Genomic DNA, 26,679 nt, shown 5'->3' on the forward strand with positions numbered 1-26,679 from the left:
CCTCCTTCCTGTGAAAATCCCGAGAAAGGTCATAGCCTGGGCCCTCCAGGCCCTCCAGAAGCTCCTGCTTCTGCTTCCTGACTAAAACCTGGTGTTCCTCCAGTGGTCCTGTGATGCAAGTTGTGCCTGTCATTTCTAAGGAACTATGAGTAAATTAAACTTTTTTTTTTCCAATGGCATTGCCCTTCTGTGTTGTCATTCAGTCACATGTATAAATGAAGACCTAGGCCCAGAACAATGAAAGTAATTAAAATAGTTTTATACTTTAAAAATACATTTTTTATTTTCAAGATTTCTAATTTCTAATAAATATATTACCTATGTTAGCATGTAATAGGTTTATTATTATTACAAATGAATCAACAAATATTTTTTTCAATTCTATTTTCTATTATTAACTATCAGTAGATATAATCATATACTGAGAACCCCACATAAACCAAAGTTTGGGGAGTCATCAATCATTTTTAAAGGGACAAAGGGATCTCAAAATTTTTGAGATTCACTGCTTTCTAGAGGATGGAAATTTTTTTTCCCCTTGTTTCAACAAAAACATGAAGAAAAAGAAAGTATAGACAAAGTATTCTACTCTATAGATATGCCAAGAAAAACATTGAGAAGCCACATTTTAAAATGCCATCTTAGCACAAAGTACTTGTGGACATTTTTGAAAGAAAAAAATAAAAGAATTTGACCATGCTTTACACTGTTTTTAATGGAACGTCAATAAACATTAAGGCAGTTCTTATTCAAGTCCCTTAATGTTGGGAAATGACAGAACAGGAAAACAAGTGAGTCTTAATCCCAAAATATGCTACTCTGCCACAAAAGTAAATGAGTCAGTTTATCCTTGGCCTCCTTAAATCCTTGTGTTTTCCTATCCATCTCATGGATGAATGAATATTTAGGAAGAAATTTTCTTTACTGAACATGCTATTTCTCCACTATGAGTTTCTCCACTTCAAGAGAACACTTCTGGGGCAATGAGTCAAATAATGCATTTGTTGATTTCACAAGTGTCAAAAACTAAAATGCTTCGGGAAGTTTCAAACCAACATTTACTCTAGGCATGCTGAGTCCAATTGCCACTGTCTTGCCTTCACCGTTTGTAGTTCTGTTTGCGCTTCTGACTTTCTCTTCAACCTTATTTTAATGGAGACCCACAGTTGTGTGCTTTTTGTACCTAATACATTTTGCCATCTTGCAGCTTTTTCCAAATATTTATCTCACTGCTGAGTAAACTGCATTGCATAAATCACTTGGAGTCACTGTCCCAACTATTTCCTTTTCTTATACCTCTGGGCAACATAAGTGAAATTGTTTTCATGGTAGATCTGAGCCTTGACTGAATTCCCTTCTCAAATCTATCCATTTTATTTTCTGTCTGAAAGTACAACTGCTTTACACTTTGTGTTCTCTTCACTTCTACCACCAATAATACTAGTGACCTCCTTTGAAGAAACGTCTGTTTTAAATAACAGACAATAAATGCCTGTTTTCAGTTTTTTAATTATTTTTTATTTTGGGGTCAAAACATTTGGCTCAGAAATTAATTTTCTCACATCCTGAAGGATAGAAGTGCAAAATTAGTGTCAGCTGGGTCACATGCTCTCTAAAAGCACTAGGGAAGAGTCCTTTCTTGTCTCTTCCTAGCTTCTGGTAGTTGCCCACAATCCTTGGCTTTCCTTGGTTTATAGCTGCTGAATCAGTCCAGTCTCTGCTCAATCTCCTCCATCGTCACATAACCATCTTCCCCCTGTGTGTTTGTTCTTTTTGTATCTGTGTCTCATAAGGACACCAGTCACTGAATTTAGGACCCACCCTAACCCTGTATGACCTCATCTTAACTAAATCTGCAACAGCCCGAATTCCAAATAAGGTCACATTCTGTGGATTTGGATGGCTTCTTTTAAAGAAACAAAAAGTTGTGGTTTTCATTTTTGGTTTAATCTCTTGACCTTAGCTTTTTGTTGTGTGATAAGGACTTTTCAAAACAAAGCAAACAAACAAAACCCAGAACCAGAAATACCAGGCAACTACCTAGGCTGACCACATTCCAAATTATGAATTGCTGTATACTATGTAACTAAGTTCTTCCAGGAACCACCAAGAAACTGGAAATGTGAATATTATGTCCACCAACCCTAAGGGTCCCATATATTATATCATGTGATGGGAAAGATAAGTGTCATTGAGTCTTCCCTCAAGTACCAAAAACCTGTACCGTTTTGTCACCATTTATATTCTCTTCTGAACATGGGGTTCTAGAAGTTTCTACTAGACTGAGTTATAGATGGTCATGATTGCTTTCATAAGTTACAATTATTTCTCTTTTCCTTGAACTGAGATCAAGATTATAGAAAAGAAACAGAAACTAAATATTTTGTGCTTTATTTCTCCTCACTTAAACCCTGTGGGATTAAAGGAGATTAATTTAATTGAAATAAATTAAAGCAAATGTTTGTCGAGAGACTATAAGGTCTGATGTGCTAGGATCTGGTGGTATGTGTAGATGGGGGTGATGGTCCCTATACTCTATGATGGCAGTCTAGCACGTGGCAGAGGGACAAAAAAACAAGCACACAAATGACTTCAACACCATCAGGGAATATAAACACAAGAAGACATGAATGGAAAAAATAAAGTTCTTTTTTTTTAATTCCTCTTTACCGTACACTCAGACACCAGAGGTAATAATGACCATTAGAAGATACTTCTCTCTAAACCCTTTTGGAATTTCCACTTTGCATCAGGCTTTTCTCCAAATTTAGCACCTGGAATGTTTTAAATATCTTTATTCTTCACAGCCTTGTGATGTTCTTTCAAAACCTCCTTTCAGGACAGTCAGAGACACATTCTGAGCCAAAATATAAATGGACATGAAAGAGTTAAAACTAAATCCGCAACTGCCACAGTGGGATAATAATAATAATAGTAATATATTATTTATTTACTGTGCACCAGGCACTTCATACATATTTAAACTGTTAATCTTTATAAGAACCCAGGAAGGTAAGTGTTACAATCTTCACTGTTTGGCACATGAAAAACAGGTGCAACAAAGGGGCTAAGTGACTTCTAAATTACAAAGGATCACAGACAGTGCCTGGGCTGAGATAGAAACTTGGGCATTTTGGCTTCTTGCTGTTGTTTTGGAGGGATGTGCTCAACCATACAGCAAGTAGGCACAAAGTAAATCTTCTGCTACTCTCGTGCCTCATGATTTGGTAGAAGAATTTTCTTATGATGTTTGGCTCTGGTGGTTTCCTCTAATTACCAAAGCCCCGCGATGACTATCTTTCCACACTGTGGGGTCAGCACAGAGAGGGGGCAGGGAGCCAAGCATCTCTTCAGGGCACACATCAGAGGGATGTTAGGTGTCCTTACGTTCCAGAATTTCACAGACATTTGCAGTGTTTAATAGGATTAAACAGATTTAGAATCAAAGAAGTACAACTGAAGTCTCAGTTTTAACTAATCATAAATGTGAAAATTTCTGCAATAAGTGAATCAACCCAGATAAAAAGTGTTGAAAATTTTGATACAGATCATCATGAGACACATCAGCGACATGAAAGAGAATAACAGGAAATATAATGATAGACTGTGTGATGCATTTATTAGTATAAGTTTGACAGCTAACATCAGAAAAATATATTAATATTGAGAGTTCATTCCTATAATCTGTGATTCAAAAAATATTTAGACTGTCTACCATATGCAAAGCATTGTGTTTAGGCCTACATATAGCGTAGCAAGCAAAACAGGGGTGTGTTCATCAGATTATTTCTATTTTAGGTGACAGAATTTCTAATTAAACTAGCATAAACAAAAATAAAGATTTTATTGACATTGTGAATTCAAGGTTTCTAATGTTACTGTCTTCTTTCTCCCCTTTCTTATTTTCTCCCTCTTGCTCTCTTTCTCACCCCTGCTTGGCTTCATTCTTAATCTTTTTCCATTGGTGGCATCTCTAAGATAAATGGCAATTATCAGAGACTGACTAAATGTTGTTTTCACCCCCTTTCTTCTTGGGTTCACACCTGCCTCCCTCTGCCTTACATCTGGGTCACTCCCTATGGCTAGTTATGCCAATGGACTGTTAACAGAAATGAAGTATGCCACTGTTGGAAGAGGCAAGTAAGAAAGAATGCCTTATCTACCGTCTCTTTCTTCCCTTTCTAAGTCAGCCTCAGAGGCAACAGGTGAAGAATGGGGTAGGATCACAGGATGAAACAAGGTTGAATTCTTGATTGATTGCACAGAGCGGCCTCCCACCTGCCATCAACCCACAAAGAACTGTGATATCGAAGGAGAAAATACGATTACGTAAAAACACTGAGAATTTGAGGGTGTTTATTATACACTTAGAATAAACTTCAGTTGTGTGAGAACATTGAGAATTTGTGAGTGTTTTACAGCAGTTAGATTTCTGTTTTTAGTACAGGGTCCTTATAGCTTTTGATCATGGAAAGAAAAGTATATTTGCCTAATGACCTGGGCAAATGTCCCAAGTGAGAATACAATGGGCAGAGCTCTTTCTGGGACCAATTTCTATGGCCAGGTCTATGGGGAGCTCTGAGCTGCCAGGTTTGGTGTCAAGTGCCCAGACCTGTGGGAAGGGGACAGAAATGGGATCAGCTTTACTCAAACATGTGGATTAGGGCTCCCTGAAAAGGTGTGGTTTTATTATTAGAGAAAGAATGGTTAAGAAAGGTGACAGACAAATATCAAAAAACACACGCACAAATACTTTAAAAAAATAGTTAACATAGATGTTTTGCATAGTTACCATGTATCTATTCATGCCTCCCATTTGCAAGTTACCAAGCTAGAAACTGGAGTTATAAGGTGATAAAGATAAGCATAGGTCCTGTTTTCATGGTGCATGCATTCTAGTGGAAAAAACAGACATAAAGAACGGGAGAGGGAGGGAGGGAAAAAGAGAAAGAAGGAAGAGAAAGAGGCCAAGAATAATTCTGATACATGGAGTTATCTTTGGCATGCAAAAAGTTTACTTATGTAGGAGGAACCCAACCATTAAACTTGTCAATGATCAAAGGCAAACACAAGGTTTATGATAGAGCAGAGGGAGAGAAACAAAAACAAAAACACCTCATAGTCTCAAGACATTGTTTTGCATTTTTTGGAGAATAAATTATTTGGCTGATAGCTAGCAGAGAGTCCAGTTGGCATAGTTTACCCTTTAATCCTCTGACTACTAATTTTTTAAAAATTATTTTTAGATTTTCTGAAAATTCTGTAGAATTTAGCTGTGGAACGTATGTGAGAGGCTTTCTTTATGTCATACTTGATAGTTTCCTGCTGTGAATGCCTCTGCCTTATGTAGTTTCAACCTGCATCATTTTCCTCAACCCACTTTTCTAAAATAAGTCTCACGAGGAAGTAGGTGAATAAAATACTGACCGATTTGATTACTGCTGTGGCAGAAATAAATGAAGATCTGAGATGCAGAAAAACAGGCTAGAGATGATATAGTTCATTGTAAATATGTGTTTAGTAATTCACAACCAACTACTGGTAATTAATTCTAAAGTCATGAGTCAAAAGAGCTCTTTCAGGTATAATTCAACAGTCACTTAAAACATTTGGGCCCAAACTGACATGGACCATCAAGGTCTGATAATGACTGTGGACAGATCTGGTGAGGACTCCTTTGAGAAGATGATTTTGAATGTAGGTCTGAGTTTCATGAGTGACAGCACCGCAACCTCATTCTTTCCTACCTAGCTCTGTTCTCAATAGAATGTGATGCCCCAAATGCCTGAAGGACAAGGGGAATCTTTCTTCATCACGTATATAGACTGGAAAGGGTGTAGATGGCTTGAAAGAGGATACCGAAATGAGAAAAATGAAGGAGCAAAAGTAAGAGTCTGGCCTTGGGGACAAATACAGAAAAATTTGGGCAAAGATTAGTTCCCTCAACTATAACACGATCAAATTCTATTTCCTCTTCTCTTCCTGCTGCCTCAAGCCCATCTACTCTTATTCTTAAAGATGAGAGATAACGACCTCATTGGGACCCTGGGTCACGTCAGTAGAGGTGAAAGGGGAGTTTCCAACAGGTTCAGAATGGACTAACTGGAAGAAGAAAAGAGGGAGAGTTGATGGTGATTGTCATGAATGGGCTCCTTCCTGGAACTGAGAATAAAATTTTTATTCAGTAAGTCAATAAGTAAGAGCAGCATTGTTACTTCCTGTTTCCGCCATGATTCGGGGCTTGGGAAGAGGGGTATAGGAAGAGGGACACCTGTGAAGTAAAATAAGGAAACACTGCAAGCTCTTTACCTGCACCCCCATCCTCATGTAGGATCATAACCAGGATAACTGCTCCTTCCACCTGCTAGTACCTGTCTAAGAAAAGTATGTGTTGGACAGGAATGTATTAGTCTATGGATAATCATGAGAAATGATACTCTGTATTTCTTTCTTAAACCGTCTAAGCAACCAGCAGCATGGGTGGAAGGTAAGCTTATTGATTAGGCAGCCACTGTCTTCATTTCCTTACTAGCCAGGGGCGAGTGAGGCGGGAACCAATTGATGTTTATCAGCTTTGTTTGGACTAACTTCCGCTTCTTACTTTACTGATTAGAATAAGGCAAATAGTTTTAATAAGGAGAGATTCACTGGTTTCCAAGGAGACTGTGATATTGCAGAGGTTGAACAAAGTGTTGCTACCATGTAAACTTTACTTAAAAAAACAACAAAAAAAACTAGTTGTAGGGCTATGGAACAACAATTCTTACCTGCTACAATTACGATGGCAACAACTACTCATTACGCAATTTGAAATCTTTGCTTAAATTTGTCATCATGAAGGAAAAAATAAAAACCTCAAATGTTTTAAATTACTCTAGGCTGGAAATTCCTGATTTTCCATGTGTTTCCAGTAACGTTTGATTTTGAGATGATTTTTGGAAAATAAAGAAAAAAAAAAAAGGACTTGAGTAACTCATAAAAGAAAGTAATATGTGCATATTTGTGTGAGAAAAGCTAAAACAACATTTCACAGCTGGTCAGCATAAAAACACTTGTTGGTTTTACTTTACAGATAGCACCTGTAGGTCTTAAATAATCCCATGTATATTACTCACTTTAAGACTTTTATACTGTACAAAATTTCTGCATATAAAAACATGAAAATCTAGCTTTGTCCAAAATTTATTCTTTATAAAATTAAATAACACTGATTCTGAAGCATATGTTATCTGTCACAAGAGATAGACCATTCTGTAATATGTCCTAAGCAGAGACCAGAGAAAATGGTTTTGAGTTTTATCAGAAGTGTGGTATATTTCCCTAAAAAAATAAAATCTCTACAATGAAGGTCTCAAGAAAGTTTTCTCTGCAAGGGGAAAGGAAGAGCTGGCATAATAACCTCTCCTATTTTCTCAAGACATTCTATCCCCTTGTCACATCAGTACAGCCTAGATGGGAAACCGAGTTAGGGCAAAGCATGTGCACAGGTGCACACATGCTGCTGTGTGTTGTGTGTCTAATATGTGTGAGATCGTGCATGTACATTGATGTGTACACCATTGTAGATTATAGGAGGAGATGGAGAGGGAGGTAAAGGGTTAGGAAAAAAGAGAAGGATAGGGCTTCCCTGGTGGTGCAGTGGTGGAGAGTCCCCCTGCCAAAGCTAGGGGACACGGGTTCATGCCCCGGTCCTGGAAGATCCCACATGCCGCAGAGCGGCTGGGCCCGTGAGCCATGGCCGCTGAGCCTGCGCATCTGGAGCCTGTGCTCTGCAACAGGAGAGGCCACAACAGTGAGAGGCCCGCATACCGCAAGAGAATCATAGTTTAGGTAGTAGTTTTACCCTCTAAAAATTTAGGATTCATATCAAAGATAGCACACACTCCTTTCCCTATTCCCCAAGTGTAACCTTTGGTTTTCATTTTGTTTTTGTGTTAAGAATATTTAACATGAAATCCACCCTCACTAAATTTTTAAGCATACAGTACAGTATTGTTAACTATAGGCACGATGTTTTACAGCAGATCTCTAGATTTCATTCATCTCGCATAACTGAAACTTTATACTTTTGAAGAGCAATGCTCCATTTCCCCCTCCCCCTAGACCCTGGAAGCTAGCATTCTACACTCTGCTTTTATGAGTTTGACTATTTTATGTGGACAGCATGGATGAACCTGAAGGACATTATGCGAAGTGAAATCGACCAGTCACAGAAGAACAAATCCTGCATGATTACACATTTATATGAGGTATCTAAAATAACCTTTGGTTTTGAAGCAAGTCCTCTGAGAACTGGAATTTGCAAAGTTGAGTGGCACTTGAGGAAAAGGCTGACCTAGAATCTTTAGAGCATTCATACAGGGCCTCAAGCAGTAGTGGAGCTGCTTCACTCCCAGCATCCAGCATCCTGCCACTCAGGGACCTGATACTCAGGGACTTCAAAATACAGCAAGACCTAGGGTAGGGATCCTGATGTGGGAAAGGAAAACTATTACAGAGTTGACAGGCTGTCATTCTCCTACTTGGGAGGTAAAGAACAGGTGTTTGACTAGAGGGGAATATTTTATTGTCAGTTATTTCCTCATTTTTAGCATTAAAATCATAGATGGGGGAGGGGAGGAAATGACACTTTAGCAAATGGAAATTTGAGAAAATACTACTTACAAGAATATACACATCCTATGAAATGAAGCTGTACTGGAAATACACAGCTCAAAGCACCTGCAGAAGTTGTTCTCTTGCTTTTTTCCCCTCTCTATTTGCATTTTCCAGTTTGCATTCCAAGTATCTCTTGGTACAGTTGGCTCCACCTCTGAACTGTCAGCATCTTTGAACATTAATCATGACTTATTCATTTTCATATGTCTCCAGAGAACCTCCAGAGCACTTTGCAGTGGGACCTCGACAGATATTTGTTACATTGGGTGGATTTTAAGAGAGGTTGTGGATTGCCCATCAAATCAGGAGGAAGGAATTTAGGTTGCAGGAGAGCTGGCCACTAGTGGACTTTTGACTCCCAGGCAACTCACTTTGGTCTCAACTCTTAGATAATAATCTCTAAAATAATTTCCAATTTGTAACATTCTGGAGTAGAAAGTCTCTCTTCCTTTGGGGAAATGTAAAATTACACATCAGGTGTGGTCATATACTCTAGAAATGCAGTGGAAACTTCTCATTAAATATGCACAAGTAACACTGTCACTTGGAATAATGAAATAACGAAGTAGCAAATTGTCCCCCTAAACATGATTCCTCATACATGTTCTTTTTCTTCTTTAAAAAGAAAATAAAAACACGGGCTACTTTTAGCCAGTGCAAAGTATATTATTGGACAGACTGACATTAATTTTTCTGGAACATTTGTGGAATATTCATCCTAATCCACAAGGGTAATATTTTTAAAGTGTTACCAAATGAACTTCCTAAAGTGCCCAAGTTACTTTCACAGAAAAAGAAAAAGGTTATATCCAATTAGAAATGTTCTGAATATGTAAGAATTTACTCATTAAATTTATAAGCTGTATTAGTTCCTGTCCTTGTGAATATGTGGTTATGTTTATATTTAGTACTTGATATTCATGTTTGGAGCTTTATCTGTATCTATCTTGTTCTTCAACATACTTCTAAAATTTTGAATAATCTACCTGAGTACAAATATCATTATGTAATTAAAATTGAAGGCATAAAATTCAGAGGCATGATTCATGTGAGAAATGCAGTGTTTCTGAGAGAGGAGAAAGATGTTCATTCACTAAGAAGAAAATTCATTTGGAATTTCTTTAAATGCTAACTATATGAAATCTATGAATTCAAATAATTATAATTAATTAATTTACACCACTGCCATCTGCTTCTCTATCAAAAGGATCCTTTGAGATTAACAATGATGAAAGGGTTAAAATTAATGAATCCAAGTTGTTTTAGAGATGGTATTTAGTGACGAATATTGGGCTACTTTTTACTGAAATTGGTAATAATAATAATAACAAATCCTATCTAAAGGCACAGGCAATGACCCCTGAAGAGAGAATGGCCAGTACAAACTTGAAGGCTACTGGGGGAACAGGAAGACTTCAGGAACTAGGTTCTCCTTTATTTCCTGTTTCTGAATGTCTCTGGTTCCTCAAAATATTCAACTGGTAGTATTGGTCTTGGACAGCTGACCACTGAGAGACTGAGGGGTCGTGGAATTAAAAGGCAATGGCCTTCAGCAATAGAACTTCCTCCCAGATCTTGAGGTATTTCAGAATCCACTAGAAGTTATTAGGTGGTCCAGAAACCCCAATGATCAGTTCATTTATAAGTGAGAACTAACTCTCAAAACACGCTTCACCCCTCCTTCCAGGTGACTCCAGAGGGTGCTCCAGGCACAGGGCAATGGGCATCACTGCTGGGCAGCTCTGGGATTCCCGGGTTCATCGCTGCTACTCGGAGGACCTCAAGTCAGTTCAGCACCCTCCCGATTCCCTGAAATAGTCATCAGATCTCTTAACAAAGATACAAAAACCACCAGCAGCTTGGAGTGCACAGAGGTGCCCCTGCTATCCTTGGCATGCATCTCTGTGAATTAAACAAAGGTAGAAAGACAGAAATGTGCTAACTATATAGCAGATTAATTTTTCAATAATGTATTCATTAATTCGTCTTGGAATAATGGGGAAGGAAGGTACTCTTGTCCCTACGGTAGACCTTCTAACCATTATCAGTAGTGGTTAGAAAGTAGGATTTTCCTTCTTTTCTACTAGAGTTGATAATTTGAGGAAAGAAAGAGGAGAGAGAAACCAAGTAGCAGTAACAATACCACTCAGATACTAATAAACACCAGCCTGCGCCCTTCCTCCCCCCAAAAGTCTTCTTTTTCACCTAAAAGGAATTTCTGAGAATGATAGTAGGTCAGGGCCAAGGGTGGTGGTGGCTGTTTTAGGAGAAATAAATACATATATGGGTGTTTATCATTTAAATATCATTTTAGACGAAGGAATAAAAGAAAAGTGTGGGCACTTTTTGTTTTTTTTTCCTAATCTTATGGGGAGAAAAAAAAAAATAAGCGCAATTCCCTTCAAGAGTTAACTCTCCCCCCCTCCCGCCCTTGCCTTCTTAAAGCAAAGCAAAGGAAGTTCCAGTCATCCGGGATTAAGTGAAAGATCGTGGGCGAGGATGAAAGGCGCGCTTGAGGAAGCGGGGAGCCCGCGGCTCGCACACAAAGGCACGGAGTTCCCAGGCCTCCCGCGGCCCTGTCCCGGGGACACGCAGCCCTCGGGGCGCAGAGACGCGCCAGGAAGCGCCCGCGGCTCTCCGCCTGCGCGGCCACTCTGCTGGTGGCTCGGAAAAGTTAGTCACCCGAAGACCGAACCTAGCGTGCATCCAAGAACGAGAGCGAAGAGTCCGAGGGATGCAGAGGGAGGAAACCGGTACCGGGAGAGCGGGGCGAGGGGGCGCACGGGAAGCTGAAAGCCCTTGGCTGAGGGATGCGGTTGGCAAGGTCTACGAGGCCAGAGCGCACCGGCGTGCACAGGGCAAAAACGTGCTGCAGGAACTTCCTACCGAGGGAAAGAAAAGCAGGAGAAAAGGGGGCAGAGAGAGACTTGAAACGTCTCAGTAACTTTAAAAACATACCAAAACACCCCGTCAGGAGATGAGGTAAGCCGAGGTTAGCCAACCCCGATTGGTTGTGAAATATCAGACAAACCCCAGCCGCTGTGGCTTTAAATGAGGCCAAAGAAATCTTCTGTTTTTCTTACTCAAATACTTTTCTCCCCCTCGCCCTTGCTCCCTCCCCCACCCTCCTTCCACCTCACCGGGTCCCTTCCTCCTCCGCTGTCGCCCTTTCCTCGATCACCCCCCAGGCCCGCCCTCCCCCATCTGATTAGGCGCGGACCAGGAAGGGTGGGAGTGGTGGGGGAAGCTCTCCCTTTAAGAGGCAGCTTGCAGTGACGAATTGTTGAAATTGCCATTGCAGGATGGCATGCCGCTATAAATTCATTGTTCCACCTCCTCGCATCTTCACAGCGCTCGCGCTGCTCTCCGCGCTCGCAGCGGCCGACTGGGGATGACGGCGGGCAGGAAGACACTGCATCAGAAGGGACACGGACGCGCAGCTTCGCTGGCTCGCCGCAGGCCGCCCCTTGCATTTCTGTTTTTCTGTTAATTTTCTGTTAATTTTTATGGCTTTTTTTCTTCTCTTTCTTCCCTTCCTCCCGGTTCCAGTAGAGTCAAGGAAACCCACAAAATAAGAAAGGAAGCGGGCTCCGGAGCTTGGAACCCCTGCTGCCGGCGGGTCCCGAGCAGCAAGGGGGCTGGAGGCAGCACGCACCAGTTGCCCGCCTGGTGCGCGGCACCTTCCTTACTTTTCTCGGTGCCCCAATCCTGGCTGGGGTTGGATTGGGTTTTTTCCCCTTTTCTCCACAACCCGGCTTCTTTTTCTTTTCTCTTCTTTTTTCTTTTCTTTTTTTTTTTCTTTTATTCTTTTTTTTAATCCTCTTTCGGGAGCACGAATCCAAACATTTTCCAAACCAACAAAGAAAAGTTCGCACGCTGGCATCGCGGCCGGGACAGGCTGGCGCTGCTGCCGGGTCCCCCTCCCTCCGACACTTGACTCAACCTTGCAAGCAAGTGTATGTGTGTCCCCACCTCCCGCCCCGGTAACTTCCAGAGCGAATAACAAACCCCCATAAAGTCCCCGTCGCGCAGCCCCTCCCCGCGGGCAGCGCACTATGCTGCTCGGGTGGGCGTCCCTGCTGCTGTGCGCGCTCCGCCTGCCCCCGGTCGCGGCCGGCCCCGCCGCGGCACCTGCCCAGGATAAAGCCGGGCAGCCTCGGGTTGCTGCTGCGGCCGCCCAGCCCAGCCGGCGGCAGGGGGAGGAGACGCAGGAGCCGGCCGAGCCTCCCGGGCACCCTCACCCCCTGGCGCCGCAGCGCAGGAGTCACGGGCTTGTGCAGAACATCGACCAGCTCTACTCGGGCGGCGGCAAGGTGGGCTACCTGATCTACGCGGGCGGCCGGAGGTTCCTCCTGGACCTAGAGCGGGATGGTTCGGTGGGCGCCGCTGGCTTTGTGCCCGCAGGAGGCGGGCCGAACGCGACCCGGCGCCACCGGGGCCACTGCTTCTACCGGGGTACGGTGGACGGCAGCCCCCGCTCTCTGGCTGTCTTTGACCTCTGCGGTGGTCTCGACGGCTTCTTCGCGGTCAAGCACGCGCGCTACACCCTGAAGCCGCTGCTGCGCGCGCCCTGGGCGGAGGCGGAGGCCGGGCGCGTGTACGGGGACGGGTCCGCGCGGATCCTGCACGTCTACACCCGCGAGGGCTTCAGCTTTGAGGCCCTGCCGCCTCGCACCAGCTGCGAGACCCCCACGTCCCCGCCAGGGCCCCGTGAGCGCCCCCCGGCGCACAGCAGCCCGGACCGACGCTGGGCGCTGGCCCTGCAGCTCCCGGACCAGTCAGCTCCCTCGTCCGATGGGAGTCAGAGACCACAGACGTGGTGGAGGCGGCGGCGGCGCCGCTCCGTCTCCCGGGCCCGCCAGGTGGAGCTGCTCCTGGTGGCCGACGCGTCCATGGCGCGGATGTACGGCCAGGGCCTGCAGCATTACCTCCTGACCCTGGCCTCCATCGCCAACAAGCTGTACAGTCACGCCAGCATCGAGAACCACATCCGCCTGGTCGTGGTGAAGGTGGTGGTGCTGGGCGACAAAGACAAGAGCCTGGAAGTGAGCAAGAACGCGGCCGCCACGCTCAAGAACTTTTGCAAATGGCAGCACCAGCACAACCAGCTGGGGGCTGACCACGAGGAACACTACGACGCGGCCATCCTGTTTACTCGGGAGGTAGGTCCCGCCTGGGGGAGTGGTTCAAGCCCCGGAGTACGGAGGTAGGTCAACGGGACAGCCTTGTTGACAGCCTTGTTTCTCCCACAAACCGCCTGCCCCCATGGGTTTTCTTCCCTGCTTCTTGCAGGAAACCCAGCCAGCCTCCAGATCTGCTCCCGTATTCGGGATAGAGCCGGAGCAATTCAAGCCTTAAATGACCAAGACCTGCTCACACAATCAATCCAACAGGCAGGATGTCTCCAGTCTGAGATACGCAGTCATAGATGCGTAAATGTGGTAAAATGGAGCTAGAATGCTTGGGGAAATGTGCGTCGTTAAATGAGAAAAGGGGGAAAGCAAGTTTGTCTTTGGAATCAGGGATCATCTACTTTCCAATGAACCCAAAGATATAACTTTGTCTAACCTAATGGCAAGGGCTGATGATTCATTCACTGTAGTCACTTTTACCCACCATCTTCCTTTGTAAACGTCCATACCTTCTTACTTGAACCCCTTTCAAGACATAAGTCAAGGGAAGGCTTTCCAAAGGAAGGACTTGTTTTCCAGTCTGGCTTCCTAATGGAGTTCTTACATACCCAGCTTGGTGGAATCTTGCTTCCTTGGATGGAAGGGATTGGGGATGGCCAGGAGGATATAGAAACCCAATCTTCTGAGGTTCCTTAGCAACTCCTTTGCCTAGTCCTCCAATGCATGGCAAGAACTGCTCCGTCCTCCACAGCTGCCAGTCAAGGGTCACATCCAGCTTGCATGTTTGGGTTTTGGATGAATGTTTCTGAAGCCCCAGTGCGGAAAGATCTGGGCAAAGAGTCAAGACATGAAGGAATGTTTTCCCAGGATTTCCCTCTTTTAAGGAAGGGGGTTACAGGAAGGGAAAAAATACTGATCTTTATAGGCCCAGAGGTTCTGGGAGGAACACAATATCTATGTAGACCGTCACAAAAGTGTGACATTCAGATACAGAGTCTGGACTGGTTTTGAGCTTGTTTTGCTCAGAGCTTTGAGCCTCAGTTTTCATAGCTGTACGCTGATTGGCGGGTTTGAGTCATGCTTTCACATGCCTGGTAAGAATGGACTTTGGAAGCTCATTCTTTAAGTGTTTGAGATCCATCCAGGATAGAGAGAAGGATTAGAAGCTTTGAAATATTATGCAAAATCATGGTGCAAAGGGAGCAACCAGAACTAGGACAGGAAATTCAATGATGGCTTGCAGGAGGTTTCAGAATCACATAGCTCCACCACCTAATTCTCCTATTTTTACTAAGGCACCTCTGGTATGAAGGAAAAGTGTTGATAAATTTGGAGTGGAGAAACACTTGTGGTTCACAGGGTGGACACAGATGTAAACCACATGTAAATAAAGATGCCGGAGGGCAGCAGTTTAGGGAGAAGTGGGCAACGCACAGTGCTTTGTACAATGGAAAACCTTTCTCTTCATGAAGTGATCTCCTGGAAACCATCCTTTAATTTTTCTGCACAACATTAATCTTTAAAACGGAAGAACATTCATTTTTGTAGCCTTCCATATGAAGTGAAGTTCTCCTGTAAAACTATCCCTTTTTTATTTGGTTTCCAAGTCTTTTTTTTTCTTTCTTTCTTTTTTTGGTTCACAACTTTCCATGTCTGGATTTCTTGCTTTGCTACATCACTAGGGGCTGCCAAGAAGGAGGCTTCAGAGAGTTTATGGAAGGAAGTTCTCTAAAGACTGAAGAAAAAATACTTTTGTAGGCATACTACTGCAAAGTGTTCACTTTGAACATTTTCATGGTTCACTTTCATTTTGGAATAAAAATGCACATTCCATAAACATTAATAGAAGACCCCAATACTCCCTATTTCCTGCCCCATAATTTTCCTAATTGCTTCTTAGAAAAAAAAGGAAAACTAGTCAGTGATTCAAAATGATCTGTCTGTTGCTTTTTCTGGATTTGTTTTTTGTTTGGGTAGTTAACGATTCCTATTTTCCAAGCTTTGAAATATATCAGTTCCTTTAAATAGATAAAGCAAGGGGGAAATAAGTTAACATCTATCTTAATTTTAATAAGTATTATAAGAACATTCATTTTTCAAACTAGTCTACATATGGAAAATATTTTACATGGGCCCTCCCTGGCCTCCTTGCCAAGCAGAAGCATACTTTTAGTAAAGTAAATCTCATTTAGTTTGTGGTTGGCCCTCTGGTATATACATCTAACTTGATGAGAACCAAATATTTGAAGAGCATATGATTATGAATGTATGCACCTAATTTTAAAAACGCAATTAATTAGGGGGCTGAGGAAAATATTACAAGACTCATGTAGCATTCATTTGAGAGTACTTTAAAATATAATGTTAATCTCTGCCTAATACTTCAGAATGTGGAAACCAAGAGAGCTAGAGGAGAAATGATCTGAGATCTTCAGTTTCATGGAAATCAGATATCTGGGACCTAAAGAAAAACTTTCATGGCTATTTTTTTTTCAATGAGAAATACCCGGAGTTGGCACCAGGATCTACTTTTACATCTCTGTTTTGAATGTAAGAGGTACGTTGCTTAGCAGCCAGACGCCAAGCCATGAAATCCATGTTTTGATGGGCTCTGAGCACTGTTCAAATTCTGTATCCAGATGTCTTCTCCTAAATTACTTGTTTTTCAGGCATGAAGCAAATGTGTGAGGATATGTTTTCCACCCATGTTGTCTAGCCGAGGGCACCTTGAGCATTATGTCTAGGAATCAGCAGAATAGTGCTAGTAATTCATTTATCAAACTAACAGGCTTCACTGTCAGGACTGTACCCCAGCACAAGGCGCTGTCCTAATTAGGGAAATATAGCACCAGTCACTTTTTTGCAAGAGGAGCCATTTTCATTCCAGAGTGGCACTTACGCTGGAATTCATACCACTGCTACCATCAAACAGTAGAAATCTGATCTCCCCAGGATTTATGTTTGCTTTCCAGAATCCTTTTCTGGTTCCTGGCTTCCTCTTTTCTTTTAAGATAGTTTCCTTAAAGGCACACTCCTAAATCCATTTTGGAGATGATGCACTCTCCTTTAGAAACAAAACACCTACCTGCTTGAGAAAAAAAGTGGGAAATTGTTTAACATTTCCTGTCTGTGACCATACCACCCTGAACTTGCCCGACCTCGTCTGTTTAACATTCCCTCACCCCTGCACAACAAAGCTTAATGAAAGCTTTACTTTTTCATGGCTTGAAAGCATTGGATTGAAACTGAACCAGCTACGAGACTACATAATAGAAAAGGTTCATTCATTTTCATTAATCATCAGTGTGCCAGTTAACAGGCAATTGTGTGTCAGCTAACACCTCACTTCTATATTCTGCCTTTTTTTTTTTATTTTATATTGGAGTATAGTTGATTAACAATGTTGTGTTAGTTTCAGGTGTATAGCAAAGTGATTCAGTTATACATATACATGTATCTATTGTTTTCAAATTCTTTTCCCATTTAGGCCATTACAGAGTACTGAACAGAGTTCCCTGTGCTATACAGTAGGTCCCTATTGGTTATGTATTTTAAATATAGCAGTGTGTACATGTCAATCCCAAACTCCTAATCTGCATTCTGCCTTATAATGCTGTGGTGGGGACTCCACCCAGAATTAACAGCTGGCTCCTTGCAAGGTTATGACAATAGGGGGCCCTAGAGGAAGACTGGAAGCTTGGAAGAAGGAAACGGATGTGCTTTTTCTTATTTGCTTGTAGACTGAATCGACTATTTCAATCACATATTTGAGTTCAAATCCCATTTAAATTCAAAAGCAAGCCCTTATCAAGGGATCATAGCTGATAGGTCAATTCTAACCAATAGAAGGCTAAATGTCTGAGAAATGGGAAGACTGGGAGCAGATTCAGCAGCTCAAGTTGACATTTTAAAAATAAATTGTGGAGCTTCCCTGGTGGCACAGTGGTTGAGGGTCCACCTGCCGATGCAGGGGACACAGGATCGTGCCCCAGTCCGGGAAGATCCCACATGCCGCGGAGAGGCTGAGCCCGTGAGCCATGGCCGCTGGGCCTGCGCGTCCGGAGCCTGTGCTCCGCAACGGGAGAGGCCACAGCAGTGAGAGGCCCGCGTACCGCAAAAAATAAATAAATAAATTAATAACAAAAATAATAAATTGTGAATTGAAAATTTCTGAGAGTAGGTCTTAAAAGTTTGCATCACCAGAAAAAAAATTGTAACTATGTGTGTGATGGATGTTAACTAGACTTACTGTGGTGATCAGGTTGCGATATATACATATATTGAATCATTATGTTTTACACCTGAAACTAATATAATGTTGTAAGTAAATTATATCTAAATTAATTGTGAAGAATATTACCTAAAATCTGAAGTCTATTATATGAGAGACAGTAAACCACAGCACACAGGACATACTGTCTTCCTCACTTTCAGCACCTGCCTCTGGGCATCTCCTAAGTGTGAGACACTCATTTAGGGAGCTGAAAGCAGCGAGATGGAAAATACCTGGTCCCTGCCCAACCCAGCTTATCACAAGGGGAGAGGAAGCAGATATATGCATAAATCAGCTAATGTTAGGAAAACGCTAATAAATGCTGTAACTAAGCTATAAACAAAGGCTTAGAAAGGAAAAAGGAAGGAAGAATCAATTCTGCCTGTGTATCTTTATACAGGCTTCATTGTAAATGTAGAATTGAATTGGTCCTCGAAGGATGGGCAGATTTGATTTGGATTCAACCACCTTTTATTGAACATTTCATAAGATGCTATCCATAGTCATAAACCATTTTATAATTAATCCTTTCAGCGGTCTACAACCATAGTGACATTATCATAAGTTGACAGATAAGGACATTCATACAAAGAGAAACAGAGATAAACTTCTCAGAGTAACAGCTGACAGGTGGCTGAGAGGGAAGTTCGTCCTGTCTAGTGGTCTCTAAAATAAAAATATTACAGCAAATTTATTCAAACATTCAATATGCTTCTAATAGGCAAAGAGGGATGAAGAGGTTTGAAAAGTAGCCCCTTTCCAAAGAACCTATTCTAGGAAACAGACAAGGAAATGAATAATTGTTATACAGTGTGATGACTTTTGTAATAAATGTGGTCATTAAATGTCATGGAAGTACATTGGAAGGTAGCCTAACCCATCTGAGTTCAATTTGGAAGAAAGAGGAGAATTAACCAGATCTATAAGGAGGAAATAGGCATTGCAGACACACCAAACTAGTAGTGCAGTGGCCCAGAGGCAGCATGGTAATTCTGGGAAATATAGGGGTTTAGGTATGATAGGACAGATGGTATGAGAGTGGAAAGGTGATAGGTTAGTCTAGAGAAGATGATAACAACCAGCTTATAGAAGAAATTCTATTCCATGTGTATTAGTCTTCTTGGGCTACCATCGCAAAACTCCATAGACAACAGAAACTTACTTTCTCAATTCTGGAGGCTGGGAAGTTCAAGATCTAGGTTTCAGCCTATTTGCTTTCTGGTGAGAACTCTCTTCCTGGCTTGTAGACTGTTACCTTCTCACTTTGTGCTTACATGGTGTGTTTGAGGGGGCAGGGGTAAGAGAGAGTTTTCTGGCATCTCTTCTTAAAAGGACACTGATCCTATTAGATCAGGGCCCCATCCTTATGATTTAATTTTACCTTAATTACCTCCTGATAGACCCAATCGCCAAATATAGTCACGTTGGGGATTAAGGCTTCAATACATGAATTTAGACAGTGGCAGGGAACACGATTCAGTCGGTAGCATAAAGAGTTTAAATTGTAAATTAAATTCAGTGGGAGTCTATGGAAAGAACATCAGAAGGAAAGCAGCAGTGATCAGAGGGGTGTTCTTGAATGAGCCTTCTGGCCTAAGTAGTTGGGCTAGAGCCTGCGGGAGCCTTTACAGACTATTTCGGTAATCTTCAAGGAGAGACTCAAGATGGTCTAAACTAAAGCAGTGGCATTAGAAGTAGAGAGGCAGGGGTCGAGTCAATAAGTGTTAAAAAGAAGTGGATTTGAGTAAATTAATCCCTTCTAGCAGGAGGAATATTGGGGCTAAAGTTTGGGCCAAAGAAGTTGGGGAGATATGCAGGAAATAGTGGACAAAATGGATCATAAAGGTGCAGTTAAAGCTGGCAAGGAAGCCTGGGTTGCATTGTGCAAGGTTTTAAATGCCAGGCTGAGGTTGGCATGCCTTTTAAGTTTTGCAGGAATGGAGGAATCCTATAAGATCTGGGTTCTAAAATGTAATTGACTGCAGCATATAGGTAGGGAAGTCACAGGAGACGAAAGGACCATTTAGAAACCTTAGGTGATAGTCCAGGCAGGAGGGAACAATGGAAGGAACAAGAAAGAGAGGACATCTACATGAGGCATTTGGTAGATGGAGTCAGTGACTTACAGTGACTGATCTGATGCGGCAGGTGAGAGACAGGCAAGTTAATGATGTCACCAGGTTTCTTATCCATCACTTCCAGTTTCTTGCTTTCTGCAATTTCTTTCTCAGTGCATTTTGTATTTTTCTGTGCCTCTAGATTATTGAGTTTCACCATATATACCACAGAGAGAAAGACTGTGTTATTTGTTAAAACCAAGGAATTTGCTTGACCAAGTAGAGATTATGAATGTAAAAGATAAGAGTAATGTCGGGGGAAACACAGGTGATGATTTAACTGCACCTTGGTGAAGTAAGTTCGGGAATTGGAGTGTTTAGATATAGGTTTGAATTGCAGCTCCACCAGTCTCAAGCTTCTGATTTTGGACACTAATGACCCCTGAGCTTTAATTTCTCCATCTGTTAATTGAAGTGTTTTCCCTTAATCTCAACATGTGTGTAGCTGGAACAAACCCATAAACCACCTGGTCCAAGTTCCTAATGCTATTGATGAAGGAAAGTAGTCTCAAAGCATATAAATAATTCACACAATGAATCTAATTAATTGAGTTGAATTTAAAGCATCACTATCTCTTCTCAGCTTCCATCTCCATTCTCCAGAACGACGACTCTTCTGAGCATCTATTCCCCTCAATCTCCAATGTGCTCCATCTTTCCTTTCTCTTCTTCTTATCTCATAATTACCAGGATAAGTTCCCTATCTTGGAACTCCGGGCCCAGGCTACCTTTCCATCTTCCCCTGTTCATCCTCCACCAGGTCTATCCTGTACTCCAGCCACAAGAAACATGTTGTCATTTCCAAAACAGACCCTGCCTTTTCCCACCCCTGATATATTCACGAGTCTTTCCTTTTTTGAATACCCTTCCTCTAACACTGTCAGACTCCCTTTCATCCCTCAAGATCCAGTGAGCTCCTTTGAAACACCTTTATTGATTCCCCCAAGGAGAGCTTGGCAATTCCTCTTCTGAACTCCCTCAGCAACCCGTTCAATCTGCTTCCTTCTTGACATGTCTTGTTTTGCTCACTAGATCATGATGTTTCTTAAGGGTCAGGATCAGATCTTATTGTATTTATTCACCACACTGTCAGCACTTCACACAGTGTCTGGCAGGTTGTGGACACACAATAATTGTTTTAGGAATAAGTGTACCTGGATCCCTTGGTCCCTAATCCAGCAGAGCTCCATGTTTTTTGTGTTACCTAGTTGTATCCAGAAGCATGGACAGAGACTGCAGAACATGGGTCATTGTCATGGTTGGCCTAACAGACCCTATTAATGTAGTTTCTGCTGAGGTCCAAATCAAGATCTCTGCTATTGGGGGCTGCTGTTTAGGTAACCCTAAATCCCTCTTCACTAGGAATCTGGTAGACAGATAGGTAGATACCTGAGGCTAGTTAAACCCTCTTCTCTGCCCTTCCCTTGAGCTCTGAGCTTGTCCTTACCAGGGGGTAATATCTGCAGAAATAGAAGATGCTGCTATTTAACTCCAGATTCCCCCATACAAGTTACCCTGCCTTCATTTTGGCTGCCGTTACCACAGCTGTGATGATATCTGCTCTTATCAGCCTTCACGTTTCCTTCCTTCCCTCAGCGCATTTATGCTGCCTGAGAGACCAATCTCCCATCAAGACTAGAAATCCTGCGTCTCCTGTTATGCCTTCCACTTTGCACACTCATATCGGCTTGGTTCATTTTCCCCACCCAGTACCGACCACTGGGATTTTCCAAGTTGTATTAGCTTCTGGGCACCTGCTTCTCAAGGTAGCAGACTTTGCTGGCTCCCTCCCCGACCCCACTCCATCCACAAGAATAGATCTGATGTACTGTGAGTCCTCCTAAACTTCACGATAAGTCACAGATACGGCCATATTCATGATCCTCTAAATGACCACCCTTAGTCACCATGTCAGTGACCGCCCTGTCAAGTCTTCGTTGGGCTTGCTGACTATCTTGACTCTATTTTAGGTACAATGTCCCAGTCCTGGCTTCTGGCCAGGACCACACCACAAACCTACCAGTTAAATCTCTGCATGCTCTTGCAACCCTTACATTTTATTAAATCCTCCATTGCATTGTTGTCTACACGATATCAATATCATGATAAGATATCAATCCTGCATAAAAAGAACCATCTTTAACATAGCAGAGATATAACTTCTCTTCAGATTTACACTGACTAAGCAGAAGAATTCTTGAGAGCACTTTTATTTTGTTTGCCTCTTATGTGGCTACTGTATGTGATTTACATTTCTTTAGTATCCCCTGCTTCCAGATTTGGAAGATAGATGGATGGGTGGACAGACGGAGAGACAGACAGACAGACAGATAGATAAATGCTATTGCCCCAATGGTGTCTTTACCCTTTCTCTGAATTAAAAAAAAAAAAAAATTCTATGAATTTCAAATAAGGTTTGCACCTGTAAATGTTGTTATAAATCACCATCAAAAAATAGACATGAATGTGATGTGCTGTATTCTTAATAATTTGATGCACAAGTTGAGTTTTAATGCAATGGAGTGAACATTGCCTCCCAAAGAAATACAGGCATTCGTTGTATAACTTGAGGAAGAAACCATAACTGAGCTGCCACGGTTTGAAATTGCATGAGTGAAGTGGAAAGGTTGCCAGTTTACATAATTACAGTTACAGAAATATAGTCTGTGGCTATGCAGTCAAGGGTTTAATCAGTGTGATTAAAAAAATAACTGCTTCTGTTCATTATTTTGTCACATGTACAAATTTCCGTGGCAAAGGACCAAATGCATTTAATGCAATTCAAGGATGACAAGGAGGTTTGATGGGCTCTAATGAGCAATTGATTAGCAGTAAACAGAGAGAGATTAAGAATCCACATTAAACTCTATTCAGAACAAGAGGGCCATTTCCATTAGCTGTGGCTGTTCATCCGAGCTTATTAATGAAGTAAGAAGGGGAAACAATTCTTCGGTTTTGTTATTTGAACCCCAAATTGTGAAGATAAACATAAAACACGGTTTAAAAAAATATGCATGTGCAGAAATAACCCACAGTGTCCAGTAGTTCACTTAAACCATGACCTGGGCCTTTGGTCTTAAAGCTACTAAAATGACTGGGGGAAAAATGGATTAAAACATGTATTGTACTATATAATTATCTCAAAGACTGATTGTTATGCAAAAGTGTGTTCCAATTTCAATTTTAAAAACTACTAATTTGTTCTCAACAGCTGTAATTTGAGATCCCATGGATGGCATATGAGGATACCCAGGAGACATTGGGAGGCTATTGTTGGTTTGGTGACTGGATTCACCAAGGCTACTTGGCTGAGATTTCTACTGTCTGCAGCTATAATAATATGGCGGCCACAGTGCAATTCATCACAGCTGGGATCTCATAATATACGGAACACAATAAGGACCTGAAAATGTACTAGGGAGATCGTAGGGTATCCCTTTTAAATATTATTCACCTTAACTGGACTTCTATGCAGCTTTTTATGCAGAGAAAAGTTAGAAGAGTGTGTTGACATTGACTAGGCGGCATTAGTTATGTAGTAGTAATATCTCGTGCTGGCTTCCTGCAGTCTGTTGAGGTCTTGCTAGCATACAGCATATTAAAGGTATGTGACAATGTTCAGTAAGGCAAAAATCTGTATAGGATAACTATCTTTTCTCTTTGTCCTGGGAGAATAAAAATATTAGCTCCATGTCATCAAAAAAAAAAGTAAAAAATAAAATTATGTGAGGTCTACATTGCATCTGACTATATGTCAGAATTCACCTCAATTAAGCAAATGTTTGTTGAGTTCCTATTATAAGTCAGGCATTGTGGTAGTTGGAGATACAAAGATAATAACTGCAACAGAGAGAACACTTATTTCAACTAGTAAATAGTCATTTTTCACAGTAATTAATATTTTTTTTAAATTCTTCTGCAGTTATTCACTTATGGCTTTTGCTTTGGATAGAAATATATATACTGTCAATTAATTTTCATTGAAAACAGGAGTCAAATACAAGAAAGTCTAATGTCCATTAATACTCAAATAGCACTTAATGGAAAGCTTATCATTACAAATCTATCATGTCAAAAAATTTGGCTTATATTTTCTCTATATGCTTCGTGATTTAAAATTGTCTTGTTGATGTCTCTTTCATCTAATTTGATCATATTAACCATTAGCGAGGTGTGATCATGTTCCCCTTTGAGAATCTCTTAAAAGCTATGCAATTTCTCTCCAGGAGAACATGTATGCTCATTTATATAAATACAGTATATTACATATATTTTCTGAGAATTGATCAGGTTGAAAAACACTACATTAAACACTGTGGGAAAGAGTGTATACATTTCTGAAGACACAACCTATGAAATTACAACTTAATTTGGCAATTAAGAGATGATCTTTTGAGGAATTACCCTTATAGATTAAAATTTAGTTTCTTACCCAAATTACTGGGAAATTTATATTCTGCCATAAATAGGTGATTGCAATTTGCCCCTGTGATGGAAAACAAATTATTAGACTTGGCTTCTAATAAATTTAGCAGGAATTTAGGTCAGAATATTAAGGCTTTCCTAAGCGTGACTGTATGTGAAAGTGATCCATGGCATATGTGCCTGCATATACACAGTACAGCTTTGTTAAGGCTGCGACTGCTATTGTAATGGACAAGCCACAATCTTATGACATCTTTTAAAATGTAATTGAGTCCCTTCTGTGCTTCTGGGACCCAGAGAAGCTTAGAAGAGTCAATGCTATTAGTTTGTCTTTGGAAGGTTTCCAGAGCTGAGCAGGTGATACCATAAACAGATCCCAGTGTTGACATTTGGAGTGAGCAAGTGGCTCTACAAGGTGGCTCCTTCTGGATGTAAATTGATTTTAATGATTTCTTTCTTTCTCCTGGGCAGGATTTATGTGGGCATCACTCATGTGACACCCTGGGAATGGCAGACGTTGGGACCATATGTTCTCCCGAGCGCAGCTGTGCTGTGATTGAAGATGATGGTCTCCATGCAGCCTTCACCGTGGCTCACGAAATTGGTATGCAGTGTCTTTTCTCTTCCCTGGCCAAATCAAACACTTGTAACAGCTGCAACAGGGACCAAAATACTTGGCAATTAATTCCAGATTTCTCCTGGTTCAGATGCAGCATTGGGGATTACATTTGTTTATATTTGTACTTTTAGGGTTAACTAATAAGAGGGAAGGAAAACAAAGTCAGGCATACACAGAAGTTATTTCCTTTCTGTCAGTGCCATTTAAAAGTTTAAGAGAAATTCGCTAGTGCTACTGTCTTTTGAAGCATCCATAAAGGACTCAGACAAAATTTGTCACAGTTGACAATGGAATGCAGAGATGTTTGCCTTAGAAGTTACTCTATTGATTCATCCAGGGCTAATCAGTTTACACAGAAATTCATCAGGTTTTATTCCACTGTGAGTGATAACAGTCAGCTCCTGGAGAAGGTAATCAATAGATTATGGACAACATTCCTGTCTTGTTTTTAATAGCAAAGCAAATGAAACAAAACCTAACAGTTACCAGGGTTGGTTTTAAAATGTCACTTACCTGGTGACATTAAGAAACTCATCTAAATCCTAAAACTAGAAATTTAGGACTGAGTTAAATATGAAAAATATCCCAGCAATTAGGAATATGTGTTTCCTAATAATTGACCTAGCTACTAGGTATATAAGAAGTTAATTTAGTACTTAGGATTAAATGTTAGAATTATACCCATCTGGGCTCAGTTCTTGCTAAAGTACTTTCTACCTGTGTCATGCTGGTCTGATTATTTAAAGTCTCTAAGCTTCAGTTTTCATATCTGAAATATAGGCATAATAATGCCTATTTCATTGAATTATTTCAGGGACCAAGTTGGGTAAGTTACAGATACTGGCTGTTATTTATATCCATATACACTTCTGTTTATCTTTTTAATTAACTAGTTCATTTACTTTTTAAAAAATTCTTTTTGCGGTACGTGGGCCTCTCACTGCTGTGGCCTCTCCCGTTGCAGAGCACAGGCTCCGGACGCACAGGCTCAGCGGCCGTGGCTCACAGGCCTAGCCGCTCCGTAGTAGTTCATTTACTTTTTAATGTGTCACATTTTAGCATTATCTTTTTGGAGGCAAAGTATGGCTTGATAGTTATTGTACTTTTTTGCTGTATTTTATTAAGCAGATTGTTTTCTTAAGCTAAAACCATAATTTTAAAATAGAAATTAAACTTTTTTCCCATAATTTTAGTAGGCAAAGAACATTTCACAATGTGTTGATTTTTGGCTGCTATGTTTTCTTTTGGGACTTAAAATAACTTCACATCAAAAGTGTAACTGTATAAGTCAGTATATTGGAGCAGTAAAATAGAAATCAGCACTTAAATGCCAGTTCACATGTATTAATCATGATCTTAATGCTCTTAACTGACACTCTTCTTACCATCTAAGCAAAAAAACACAAACATAACATCTTAACGTAAATAACTGTCCAATAGCATCACTGACAACAA

At 41.3% G+C, this 26,679-nt stretch overlaps 1 protein-coding gene across 1 annotated transcript in view; it reads left to right on the forward strand.

The window, feature by feature from the left end:
• Nucleotides 1-12,093: 12,093 nt before the first annotated feature.
• The window catches only part of ADAMTS5 (ADAM metallopeptidase with thrombospondin type 1 motif 5), a 44,553-nt gene continuing 29,967 nt past the window's right edge, over nucleotides 12,094-26,679 (forward strand). Inside the window, exons 1-2 of the mRNA XM_060009830.1 lie at nucleotides 12,094-13,820; nucleotides 25,077-25,209. Coding sequence (XP_059865813.1) covers nucleotides 12,714-13,820; nucleotides 25,077-25,209 — 1,240 coding nt within the window. The 5' untranslated portion in view covers nucleotides 12,094-12,713. The remainder of the gene's footprint in view (nucleotides 13,821-25,076; nucleotides 25,210-26,679) is intronic.

Source organism: Delphinus delphis, chromosome 4 (genome assembly GCF_949987515.2).
Source record: "Delphinus delphis chromosome 4, mDelDel1.2, whole genome shotgun sequence".
Taxonomy (NCBI): domain Eukaryota; kingdom Metazoa; phylum Chordata; class Mammalia; order Artiodactyla; family Delphinidae; genus Delphinus; species Delphinus delphis.